The sequence below is a fragment of the Felis catus genome, chromosome E2, assembly GCF_018350175.1.
Source record: "Felis catus isolate Fca126 chromosome E2, F.catus_Fca126_mat1.0, whole genome shotgun sequence".
NCBI lineage: Eukaryota > Metazoa > Chordata > Mammalia > Carnivora > Felidae > Felis > Felis catus.
Window position 1 is genome coordinate 15538594 of NC_058382.1, and position 13828 is coordinate 15552421.

Genomic DNA, 13828 nt, shown 5'->3' on the forward strand with positions numbered 1-13828 from the left:
CGTGGGAGTACTGAGGGCACCGGTGCGTCCTCACAGAATCCTGATCCAGGGCCTGAGCAGTGATGCCGTGCCATCAAGAAAGGATGAGAAAAGTCACGTAACAACGTTAGGGAGATCGCTGATGACGTTTTATCGGCTAGCCAAATCCTCAGGTCTCTAGAGCACTTGGAAGGGATCAAACCCCAGAGGACCAATGTCTCACTGCCACAGCCCTCAAGGAGGCCCTCACGGCTCAGTGTGGAGCCAGTGCCCTCTGCTGTGGGGCTTTAGGTTCTTATTTAAACTATGAGGCTCTCAAAGTCAACATTCTCTAGACTCCACTGAGTCCCTCCCAGGTAAGGGCTGGGAGAAGGACAGATTCCAGAAAGTCTGTTCTGCTTTTAATCTGACTCACAACTTGGCTGGCTGGGTAAGCTCCTCAAGGCATTTGCCCCAGAGGTAAAAATAACCCAAATGCCCAGGGAGCAAGGAGGGCAACCTGTCTGAGTGGCCCTGGAGGACTCTCCTATGCCAGGCCTGGTGGCGGACTTACACTCAGCAGTGGGAGAAGGGAAGTCAGGGAGAAGAGGTGGTCATGTCCCCCTCCCCCAGCTCGAGCCTGTGGCCTACTCTCCTTCTGGGAAGAGGAGGGAGAATACTGCTGTGAAACCACTATGTGGGCGACCTTCAAACTGGGCCTTTCTTCTGCTTTTTAAAAACATCCCCCAGGTTTAGCTGTGAAGAACTAGCAAAATGCAAAAGGCATCCACAACCCAAGTTAATAAATGGTCTCTAAGTTACGCCCTTTCCCCAAGGACCACTGTCTTACCTGTGACACCAGCACATTTCTTAAGACACTCCTCCTTGGTCAAGTAATTATTGTTATTCCCTTCACAGCCGCCATACACAAACTGCTGGCAGGATCCATCGGTGACATTGTACCACCACCTAGGGAAGGAGGCCCGGCATCTTCCCACTATCTTCGAAACTCGACAGAATTCTAAAACACAAAGCAGAGAGACCAGTTGGATTCACAGGGCAATCCTGCCAACGGAGAACATGCACAGACCTGTAAGAGGAGGCCCGCTGTTTCCCAGAGCCCAGGATCCAGCACAGATTCTCCGTGAGTCGTGAGTGGTTTCTAAAGTGTTGCCATTAGGCTTAGTGATTCCTTCCTTGCACAGGAAAGAAACACATCACCTAATAACAAAGACACCAACCCACCCAACTTAACTATACTTCAGTTGCACGTTGATTTTGTCCCTGCCTCAACTTATTAAAGACACACGAGGGGCGCCTGGGTGGCTCAATCGGTTGGGCGTCCGACCTCGGCTCAGGTCATGATCTCACAGCTCATGAGTTCAAGCCCCGTGTCAGGCTCTGTGCTGACAGCTCAGAGCCTGGAGTCCACATCGGATTCTGTGTCTCCCTCTCTCTCTGCCCCTAACCCACTCGTATTCTGTCTCTGTCTCTCTCAAAAATAAAAACAAACATTAAAAAAAAAAAGAGAGAGAGAGAGATAAGCAAGTGCTGGAGGTATCTCCTGCACCAAAATGAGCCTTTCTCCTGGAGGAATCAGGAGGATGGAAAGCAAGTTGAAAAGGGAGTGAGCTGACAATGTGATCCAATGTCTGACCAGTACCACCTATCATCTTTCTGGGATCATGAGTCCAAACCACCTCTCCTACTCCTTGGCCTCCACCCGTCTGTCTTCTGAGAGAAGGGCATTCCAATCGGCAGGGTGTTCAATTAACATCTCAAATAAGTTATAAGCTGTCATTTACTCTCCTCTAATTGTTTTCATGTTTGTTAGGTTTACTTCACTAACTAGGGGATAGCTTTCAAAAGCAGAGGGCAAGATCTTGTTTTTCCCCAAAATATGTCTTACGTCTAATGGGCATGAAACCAAATGTTCGACAAAACATCAATCTATGGATAAAAAAGGGTGTAGTACTGGGCAAAACAAACACCTCAAGGAACTCCCACACACACCAATAAATCACAGGTAACTAGTACAGCAGAAAAAGCATATTCTGAAGAAATTTTCTGTTAATTTGAAAGCAACCATCCATTAAAACACCAATTAAAAAGTACCTTATCTGGACACTTCATACGAGTAGAATCTTACAAATGTACAGAAAAGGCAAATCAAGAGAAACAGGAAGTAGATTAGTGTCTGCCTGGTGCTGGGGGACTGGGGGATGGTGATGACTGCAAATGGGCACAAGGATATTTTGGGGATGATGGAAATATTCTAAAATTAATTTGTGGAGATGATTGTACACTCTGTAAATATACTAAAAATCACTGGATTGTATGCTTAAAATAACTGATTTTATGGCATGTAAATACTTTAATAAGGCAGTTAAAAAAATTAGGGGCACCTCCTGTCCATAACACAACCAGAATCAGTGGATTGTGCACCTGGAGCAGATACTTTTGATAACATGCCAAAGATCACAAAACATACACAATCAGGGCACCTGGGCGGCTCAGTTGGTTGAGCATCTGGCTCTTGATTTCAGCTCAGGTCATGATCTCACAGTTCATGAGTTTGAGCCCCGTGTCAGGGTCTGCACAGATGGCATGGAGCCTGCTTGGGATTCTCTCTCTCCCTCTCTCTCTGCCAGCTTGCTCTCTCTCAAAAACAAAACAAACAAAAAACCATACACAATCAACAAAGGCCCAAGGAAAATATGATAGGAAAAGGGTTCTCTGGTGTATGATCCACTCAACCCCCATGGCTGTCAAATGTCCGAGGCGGCACTGCTAGGAACAAGACAAGATGGACAAGAGCCACAGGATCCACTTATGAACCACAACTGAAAACAACATCAAGGCAGGGAGGACCCAACTGCTACAGAAGAAGCAACAGCCTATCCAGTACCCTGCCAAGCCGAGCACCCTGGAGATCACTGACTGCTTTGTGTCCTTGCCTCTTGAGCAGTTTCAGGGACAGTCTTTTTGACAAAAAACCCAAGGGAGGAATTGCACACTTTGTTTTTAATATTATTTATTTTTATTTTTGAGAGAAAGAGTGCAAGCCACAGTGAGGGGCAGAGGGAGAGGAAGGGAGGGTGGGGGGGGGAGAGGGAGAGGGAGGGAGAGGGAGGGAGAGGGAGAGAGAGGGAGGGAGAGGGAGGGAGAGGGAGGGAGAGGGAGGGAGAGGGAGGGAGAGGGAGGGAGAGGGGGAGAGAGGGGGAGAGAGGGGGAGAGAGGGGGAGAGAGGGGGAGAGAGGGAGAGAGAGGGAGGGAGAGGGAGAGGGAGGGGGAGAGAGGGAGAGAGGGAGAGAGGGAGAGAGGGAGAGAGAGAGAGAGAGAGAGAGAGAGAGAGAGAGAGAGAGAGAATATATCTCAAGCAGGCTCCACGCTCAGCAGAGAGCCCAACTCGGAGCTCAATCCCACAACCTTGGGATCATGCCCTGAGCTGAAATCAAGAGTCAGATGTTCAACTGAGCCACCCTGGTGCCCCAGGAACTGCATACTTCAAATGGGTGAACTGTATAGCAGGTAAATTACATCTCAGTTAAAACAAAAACATGACACAATGTCGAACAAAGCTCAAGGCAGCCAGGTGGGAACCACCAGACACCATAACAGAGAATGCAACGGGGAGACCACTGTATCAAGGGTGGGAATTCGGTAGCTTTTCCTAAGCAAGGGAGCCGGATACACACTCTGTGCGGGTAGAGAAGGCTGAGTGTATAAAGAAGAAAGAAAAGCCTATCTAGGGATGGATAGTAGTTACCTTGGTGAAGTCCACACTGCCCAGAATCTGGCCCTTATTTTTGTAAACTCACACACTTACTCTTAGCGCCCCAGCTGATGAGATGCAGGGACGGTGATCCTTGCTAGCAAAGCACACAAGAGGATGCTGACGAACTGTCAAGCAGGTTGGATGTATATGTGAACCAGCATACCACCTCGGAAAGCAAGCTGAAATGGAGCAGGTCACTTGGAGTCAGAGTAAGGAAAAGTCTACAGCAGAATTCCTATGAACATCCTTCTCCATCAGGATCTACCAGGCAGGCCAGAACCACACAGTAGACAACTCAGGACACACCTCGGTCAAGAAAACACAGTCAAGATGTGCCTCTGTGACACTTCCTTTCCTGACTGCTGCTACTGACTGCTGCTTCTTTCTGACTGGAACATTCTTTCTGTAGATGTGATGGTCCCTTCCTAACAAATCTTGCAAGGCTGAGAGACCATTATGTCCCAGACAGCTGCTCACATCTGCTCTTAATGACCACATATTGACTTCATAGTTTAAGTTTCAGAAAACAGCCTTATTTTTAGGTTCCCTGGGTGGGGTAAGAGGGGACTGGGGGAGGGGGAGACTTCACTTTTTCCTTTGCACAGGGGAATTCAGAAATGTATCTTTATTAAGAGAAAACTTGGGACTAAAAATACAGTAAGCCTGTAAAGACAGAGTGTGGACAATTACTGAAGCTGAACGATAGTCCACGTGGGCTCACAGAACTGCTTGCACCCAGGGGCGCCTGGGTGGCTCAGTCTGTTAAGCATCTGACTTCATCTCAGGTCATGATCTCTGGTTGGTGAGTTCAAGCCCCACGTTGGGCTCTGTGCTGACAGCTCAGAGCCTGGAGCCTGCTTCAGATTCTCCGTCTCCCTCTCTCTCTGCCCCTTCCCCGCTCACACGCTGTTTCTGTCTCTCTCAAAAATAAACATTAAAAAAACTATAAATAAATAAAAAGAACTGTTTTCACTATTGTTGTATACATTTGAAAATTTCTTAATAAAAACAGCTTCTCTTTTTTTACACAAATTTCATTAGAAGAGCTCAAAGTAGATTAGTTGGCTGAAGCTAGGTTCAATAAAGATGAAATTTAACCACACCCTACTGTGTCAAGACAGATCCTTTCTTTGAATATGGAAGCACCCTGTCAAATGGAGAAAATTCTCATTTTGTCACATGCTTCTACTAACTCATCTGCTTTTAAGCCTCTATGATATAAATTTTTATTCACTAGGCTTAAGAAGTGAACTCATGAAAAAGAATTTTGGGGGGTGCCTGGGTGGCTGTTGGTTAGGTGCCAACTCTTGATTTTGGCTCAGGTTTGTGGAATCAGGCCTGGGTCAGGCTCCACACTGACAGCACGGGGCCTGCTTGGGATTCTCTCTCTCCTCTCTCCTCTCTCTATGCCTCTGCCCCCCACCTCCTGCTCATGTACATGCTCTCTAAATAAATAAATAAATAAATAAATAAATAAATAAATAAATAAATAAATAAATAATTTTGTTTTTGTTTGCTTGTTTTAAAGGAGGCAATGTTCTTTTAGGAAGCCCAGGTCATACATTCTCCACTCCCTTTCATTGTTCTCCAAAAGGCTTGTACAAAAAGCCAGAAATACTTTAGTATGTAACATGGCTTCCATGACTTATCATCCTCCTTTAAAAAAAAAAAAAAAATTACTTTTAATTAAAGTACTGTACCTTGGTAGATCCAGGTTAAAATCAAAATGAACCAAAATGGGGGTACCTGGCTGGCTAAGTTGATGGAACATGCAATTCTTGGGGTTATGATTTCAAGCCCCAAGTTTGTTGTAGAGATTACTTAACAGCTCAAGTCATGATCTCGTGGTTCATGGGATAGAGCCCCACATCAGGTTGTGCTGCCAGCACAGAGCCTGCTTGGGACTCTCTCTCCCCTTCTCTCTGCCCCTCTCCAGCTCGCACTATCAAAAAGTAACAAACAAGTCTTAAAAACAAAAAAAAAAAAAAAAAAAGGAAAAAAGAATGTAGAGCTTTACTTATTTTTTGAAACCCCACCTATTGCCTTCACTAAGCATTATGCCAGGCACATTATGTACACTATTTTTAATAGTGGTCCAATCAGAGCCTGAGTATTAACATAACCACCCCTCAGATGGACAGAAAGAAAAAGCCACTATAGTAACAGGCAGTGGGGGAAAACATGAAACTGAAGTTGCCTAAAAGCCAAAACATTCCTCAGGGCCTTCATCACAATCTGAGGGCTCAAAAGGCCAGGCCCTTTGCTGGGCCGGTTTACAGTCACACTTAATGACAAGGTCACAGACAGCACCACTGGTCAAGGCTGAGGGGCACCTGGTAGGACAAACTTTCAGGAAGTTATTCCCTAATAAATATTACTATTTAATAAAAATTAGTAATAAATATTAGAAATAAAAATTACTATTAAGAGATGACAAAACAATATATTGGTCTTAGAATAGCACTGGAAAACAATCATGAAAAATGCCTCAGGTCCTATTTGTACGCTCACAAATTCTAGTGCGAAATGAAATACATCCTGTAAGTTTTCAAAATGCAGAGTAAGAAAAATGGAAAAAAGCTGCAGAGCACCAAATCTGTATCTACTCGCTTCAGAATATGTAAAAATGGAATTCCTGCCTTTAGGAACTAGTTAACATTCTCTTGGAAAAGCATCAGAAATGGTTAAAAATCACATATTATCTGAAATATGAACCTAAATTACCAAACCCTGACAGGCATTTTGAACATTGCCTATTATAAAATTGCCAAACAGGGGCGCCTGGGTGGCGCAGTCGGTTAAGCGTCCGACTTCAGCCAGGTCACGATCTCGCGGTCCGGGAGTTCGAGCCCCGCGTCAGGCTCTGGGCTGATGGCTCGGAGCCTGGAGCCTGTTTCCGATTCTGTCTCCCTCTCTCTCTGCCCCTCCCCCGTTCATGCTCTGTCTCTCTCTGTCCCAAAAATAAATAAACGTTGAAAAAAAAAAATTTTTTAAATTGCCAAACAGCCTGGTCTTTGCCATGAAAAACAGGTTCCTCTAGTTCTAAAGTCACTAGAGCTTTAACCAAGACAACAAGCCAAAGGCTCAGACACCTTTACTCCATGTGCAATGGGCTGGAATAACCTGCTGTCACCTGCTAACAAGGACATCATAGGAATTTTAGGCTCCCAGGCACTACCAATTTCATTTAACTCTACAGGCTTGAGACAGTATCTAATTCTCCAAAAATGTATAGTTGTAGCTGTGCCTACTCTAAAAAAATTAAGTTAATAAACCATTTCAAATATTCTGAAAACTGGAGAACATACCATAACACAAGTGTATCTACTTCTCAGCGTTAACAAATTCTAACCTTTGTATACCCCTTACTTCAATCCCACCTTCTCTCTCTCCCCTGAATAAACAACTGCCTTGAACTTGGTGTTTTCTTTTATTCATGTGTTTATACACAGATTAAGTTTACTTCTAAAACAAGCAAAAAGAACTCTCCTAGGAGTCTAGCCTTTGACACGCTATTTACTCCCATGGGTGCTACAGACTAAAGAACCCTGACTATTTTTTTTTAATTTATTTTTTAAGTCTACATCCAAGTTAGTTAGCATATAGTGCAATAATGATTTCAGGAGTAGATTCCAGTGATTCATCCCCTATGTATGACACCCAGTGTCCTCCCTAATGCCCCTTGCCCATTTAGCCCATCCCTCCACCTACAACCCCTCCAGCAACCATCAGTTTGTTCTCTATATTTAAGAGTCTCTTATGTTTTGTCCCCCTCCCTGTTTTTATATTATTTTTGGTTCCGTTCCCTTATGTCCATCTGTTGTTTATATTATTTTTTTTTTTAATTTTTAAGAGAGAGAGACAGAGTGCTACCAGGGGAGGGGCAGAGAGAGAGAGAGAAGGAGAGAGAGACACAGAGTCTGAAGCAAACTCCAGGTTCTGAGCTGTCAGCACAGAGCCCAATGTGGGGCTTAAACTCACAAGCCATGAGATCATGACCTTAGCTGAAGTCAGACACTTAACCGACTGAGCCACCCAAGTGCCCATTTTGCTGATAGCGCTGCTATAAACATTAGAGTGCACGCATCCCTTCGAAACAGCACACATGTATCCTTTCGAAAAATACCTAGTAGTGCAATTGCTGGGTCGTAGGGTAGTTCTATTTTTAATTTTTCGAGGAACCTCCACACTCTTTTCTAGAGTGGCTGCACCAGTTTGCATACCCACCAGCAGTGCAAAAGGGTTCCTCTTTCTCCACAAACTCACCAACATCTGTCATTGCCTGAGTTAATTTTAGCCAATCTGACTGGTGTGAGGTGGTATCTCATTGTGGTTTTGATTTGTATTTCCCTGATGATGAGTGATGTTGAGCATCTTTTCATGTGTCTGCTAGCTATCTGGATGCCTTCTTTGGAAAAGTGTCTACTCATGTCTTTTGCCCATTTCTTCACTGGATTATTTGTTTTTTGGGTGTTGAGTTTGAAAGTTCTTTATAGATTTTGGATACTAATCCTTTATCTGATATTTCATTTGCAAATACCTTCTCCCATTCCATCAGTTGCCTTTTAGTTTTGCTGACTGTTTCCTTTGCTGTGCAGGTTTTTACGTTGACGAGATCACAATAGTTCACTTTTGCTTTTGTTTCCCTTGCTTCCGGAAACATGTTAAGTAAGAAGTTGCTGCGGCTGAGAACAAAGAAGTTTTTGCCTGCTTTTTCCTCTAGGATTTTGATGGTTTTCTGTCTTATGTTTAGGTCTTTCATTCATTTTGAGTTTATTTTTGTGTCTGGTGTAAGAAAGTGGTCCAGGTTCATTCTTCTGTATGTTGCTGTCCAGTTTTCCCAACAACATTTGCTGAACAGACTGTCTTTATTCCATTGGATATTCTTTCCTGCTTTGTCAAAGATTAGTTGGCCATACATTTGTGGGTCCATTTCTGGGTTCTCTATTCTGTTCCACTGATCGAAGTGTCTGTTTTTGTGCCAGTACCATACTGTCTTGATAATTACAGCTTTGTATTACATCTTGAAGTTGGGAATTGTGATGCCTCCAGCTTTGTGAACAACCCTGACTTCTTGCTTCACTGTATGCCTGAGATCAGGCCAAAAAGCCTGGGATCATCTCACAAGCCTGAAGTCACTCATAAAATGGTCCTTTTCCTCCCACCCATCTGTTTATCTAGAGCAGAGCTCAGAGAACATTTTTTATACCTGGCCAAATAGTGAACACAGCCAGTATTTGCTTTGCATGAAAGTATGGAAACCAACTTCTATGACCTTTAAACTTGTTTGTCAAAACATTAAAAATTGTGGGTTAAAAATGTATAGAATGAACAGTAAAATTAATATTTACTTAGTACAATGTGGCTAAAACATTAGAAACTTGAGAATTAAAGTGTTTAAATTTCTTTGCAAAAAAAAAAAAAATTACCAAGAGTAGCTTGAACAGTGCTTGTGATGGTCTTTAGTCATAGAACTTCTGATAACGGAGCAAGCATTGTTTCAATTAGTCTTAGTGAACTGTCACTTTCTAGGTTTGGATCAGCTCCCAACATTTTATCCTTTTTCTTTCAATATCACAACTGCTCTGAGAGTTGCTTTACTTTTTGTGGGTTTTTTTTTTTTTTGCAGTGGTACTTCCACTGGAACATCATTGTTTTTGTCACCACTTTCCTTGTTTCTGTTGATAAGTGGACCCTCACTAGGCTTCTCTGGCTGCATATCCAGTCTTCCAAATCAAGGCAGTTTCAACATTCCCAAAGTAAGCGAGTTCTTCTATCACTCCACTTACGCTCCATTGGAATTTTTTGTTTTTCATTTTTTCAATGTTTATTTATTTTTGAGAGAGAGAGAGACCAAGTGTGAGCCAGGGAGGAGCAGAGAGAGAGGCAGACACAGAATCCAAAGCAGGCTCCAGGCTCCAAGCTGTCAGCACAAGCCCGATGCGGGGCTCGAACTCATGAACGGCGAGATCATGACCTCAGCTGAAGTCGGACGCTCAACTGACTGAGTCACCCAGGTGCCCCTGTTCCACTGGAATTTTGCTTCCAGCATTACCACTTTTTCTCTTTGCTGCACTTTTCATCTTTTTTGGTCAATTCCCTCTATTGATTAACCACAGGTTAATCAACTGTAACACGGGTTTATTACTGGGAAACAAGGAGGCAAGAAAACCACATGATTTGCTGTGTGTGTAAACTGAGTAACAGATATACAGTGATCAATCACCATGCATATATGTCATTTACATAGTGATCTGTGACCGAAGAGCTGAAACTTGTACTTTATCCAAGTACCCAGAGTTAATATACTGTGGTAACTAAAATCCGTGCGTGTCAAAAACCATGCAAAGCAGGGACTGCCTTGATTTCAGACTTTGTGGGTCACAATCTGTTCTAACTACTCAACTGCAGCATTGTAGCATGAAGGCAGCCTTCGACAAACATGAAAATGAATGACCATGGCTGTCATTTCAGTAAAACCTTATTTATGGGCACTAAAATTTTATTTCATGTAACTTTTACTGACTCTTGATTTTTTCAAACATTAAAAAATGTAAATAGCTCTTAGGCCATACGCAGGCAGCAACCATGATACAGTTTAATCTCTTCTTTAGAGAGTGTTTATAAAAACACCCAGTTCAGATTTTCCACCCTGTCATTATAGAACTCAGCAAGCCTTATACGTGCAGTCAGAAGCTATCAAATAGACTCCTAGGGTTCACATTTCTTATAACAACACTGACCACGCATTCCTCAGGTTATTCCTTTGCCAAGAACACTGTAGCATACCCTCCCATTGCTAAAAACAGCACTACTCTTTCCATTAAAGCAACTTAAAATTCTAAAGACAATGATGAAAGAGAAATTACCTGCTATAATACTTCTCAGACATTTGAAAATCTTATTTTACACACAAAAAATAAGAGCACAGTTCACTCCTCAGTATCAAAAAGCAAAGAAAGCAACCAAGAGTCATTTAATCCAAGTGTTTCAAACAACAGGGGCAACGGTTACCACATTCCCAGAGGGCTTGGTGTTCACAGACCTACAACAGCTGAAAATTCACCATCAAGACATCTTATTTGTGCTGGTTAAGTAACTTGTAAGACATGCACATAACAGCGCTGCTAAAGACAGGCAAATGTGTGTGTGCTGGTATAGAAAAATGTCTAAGACTGAGAAGGAGAAAAACAGGAGAATGGTTTATGTATTGTAATTGCTTTCTAAACTTTTAATGTAGACACGTGTATGAATTTACCTTTAAGGAAAGGAACTGAAGGAGGGAGAGAGGCTTTTCCAGTTTTTTTCCATCCAGAATACACAGTGTGAGTATTCTAATCTTGTGAATACGTTACTTTTTGTTGTTGTTGTTGTTGTTAAGGGTCAGCAGTGGTTTTTTCAGGATAGTGGAATATGGTCCCTGCTGTGTAACATTTTCAGTTAAACGGGCACCTGGGTGGCTCAGTCTGTAAAGCGTCCGACTTCGGCTCAGGTCATGATCTCACGGCTTGTGAGTTTGAGCCCCACGTTGGGCTCTGTGCTGACAGCTCAGAGCCTGGAGCCTGCTTCCGATTCTGTGTTCCTCTCTAGTTCTGCCCCTCCCCTGCTCGTGTGTGCGCGGGCGCTCTCTCTCTCTCTCTCTCTCTCTCAAGAATAAATAAAACATTTTTAAAAATTAAAATAAAACAAATAAAAATTTTGGTTAAAAAATTTTAAACTACATGAGAAATAAAATTGAATGTGCTAAATTCCTTAGGATCTTGAGCAGTATGAAGCAACAAGTGTTTGGTGAATAGCTATTGTATGTAAACAGGGTCACCATACAATGTACCCTCCAGATGAGGACATTTTTCAGAATGAAAGGGGGCATTCTTAATAGTCACTCTGTGACATAAAGTGGCATAAATTGGAACCCTCCAAGGTAAACTGGGCTGAGTAGTCATCCCTAGAAAGCACTGACTGAGGATGCGGTCTTTTGCCCTTCAGGGGTTTATAATTAGAACAAGGCTCGCTTGGGCAGAAAAACAAAAGTCAAAAAAATCACATAACATAAAATATTTCAATCACATTACAAGCCCTGAAATTCAAAGGGCTTGTAAGCCAACACAAGGTACAAAGGAAATGACCAAAGGTTCTGGTATGGGGAGTGACACATATGAAAGTCATTGGAAAAAGTGTGTAGGACAGATCCTCATTCTGGTAAAGGATCTATGTGTGGAGGGATCCCTGGCTGCCATTACTATCCACTGTCTTACCTAACGCAGTCTTCCTAACCTCCCTGTTTTTTTCCTCATTCATAACATGGGAACAACAGTACATTCAATAAACACATACTAACCTAACAATAAAGCTGGAAAATGTGTAAACCCCATATTCTTTTTTTTTTTTTTTGAGAGAGAGCCTGTGTGTAAGCAGGAGAGAGGGACAGAGGTGGGGAGGGGAGAAGGGGAGGGAGAGGGAGAGAGAGGAAGAGAATCCCAAGCAGACTACACACTCAGCGAGGAGCCCAACCCCACAACCCTGGGATCATGACCTGAGACGAAATCATGAGTTGGATGCTCAACCAACTAAGTCACCCAGGCGCCCCTAAACCCGTATTCTTTAATTCAGCAAGCCACATGTTCACTGATTTAGGCCTGGCTGGTTTAAAAAAAAAAAAAAATCCTGCAGATTTTAGAAGCTTGGAATATATAAATGGAAGAATCTTGGGGGGCTCAGGAAGATAAAGCAAAGCTCTGATTGTGAATCCAGTGTATCTGTGACATAGTAAGAGATAGATTTAGTCACTACCCCCCACCCCCCCAACTGCACCTTCAGACACAGAGGTTTCTAAAATCCTTGTGGTTTCTTGAGTGCTAGGAGCACCTTTGTTCTAGTAATTGGTCTTTGGCCTGGGTTCTTGACACAAGAGTTAAGAGCCTGGTAATCTCTAGAGTGATAATGAGATGACTGGTGGCTGGGGGGCCCCTATATAGCTTCTGGATGGGGGCTGGTTTTCAGAAAGACAAAGGCAAGATTGAAGGGTTGGAACTTTCAGCCCCACCCTCATCCTCTAGGAAGAGGAGGTGAAAGGGAGTTTGAGTTAATCAATCATGCCCACAGGATGAAGCTTCAGTAAAAAAACCCTAACTGAAGGGGTTAGGAGAGATGGGTTGGTGAACACATCATGTACCAGGAGGGTGGCTCACCCTAAACTCCATGAGGACAGAAGCTTCTGTGCTGGGGACCCTCCCAGACTTTACTCCAGATCTTCATCTGGCCATTCATCTGTATGTAAATGTATGTCCTGGAGTTCTGTGACCCATTGTAGCAAATTACTGAACCCAAAGGGGTTGTGGGAACCCTTGATTTATAGCAAGTAGGTCGGAAGTACAGGTGACAACTTAGGACTTTCAATTGAAGATGGGGGTGGGGGCAGTCTTGTGGGACTGAGCTGGTAATCTTCGGGGTCTGTGCTAACTCCAGGGAGTCGGTGTCAGAAGTGAGTTAAATAGGTGTTCACTTAGAACTGGAAAACTGCTTGATGTGGAAAAGCCCATTCATCTGGTGTCAGAAATACTCTGCAGAAAACAGGAGAGTTTTCTCTTTAAAATCCATTTCGTTTAGGGTAAAACTAAGAATGTGAGCAAGAGAACTATCTTGAGGACATTATAAATATAACTCAGCCCAAGATGAAGTGAGGGTCTCTCTGTGTGATTTACACATGTTCTGGATATAGTTAGTATAAAAGTGTTTTTTCGGCAAATTTGTTAGCAAAAAGTCCCCTTTTGTGACATCTAGACTTGTATCGCCTGGTCTGGAATGCACTATTTATTAATCTTGAGGCTGCTTTGACAGCAACTTGTCTGGGAAAGGGCATTCACTCACTGAAACTTGAATTCACTGGTTAGCAGTAAAGTAAGGAGGCTCAGTCAGTTTCTCCTCCATAGGCTCCACTGAGATACATTCTGCGGGTGCGGATGGATGCAGTTCTTAACAACTCAAATGGGAGGAATATCTTTGACACACGGGCCAAAAACATAAACAGTGTTAAAGATTAAAGGACATTATAAGCACAAAGCTTTGAATAAGTAGTAGATATTATATTTTTAT

The 13828-nt window shown here is 43.0% G+C and overlaps 1 protein-coding gene across 1 annotated transcript in view; it reads right to left on the reverse strand.

Moving 5' to 3' along the window:
- Nucleotides 1-13828, reverse strand: part of SPINT2 (serine peptidase inhibitor, Kunitz type 2) — a 28055-nt gene that overhangs the window by 6609 nt on the left and 7618 nt on the right. The window contains exon 2 of the mRNA XM_003997831.6: nt 809-979. Coding sequence (XP_003997880.1) covers nt 809-979 — 171 coding nt within the window. The remainder of the gene's footprint in view (nt 1-808; nt 980-13828) is intronic.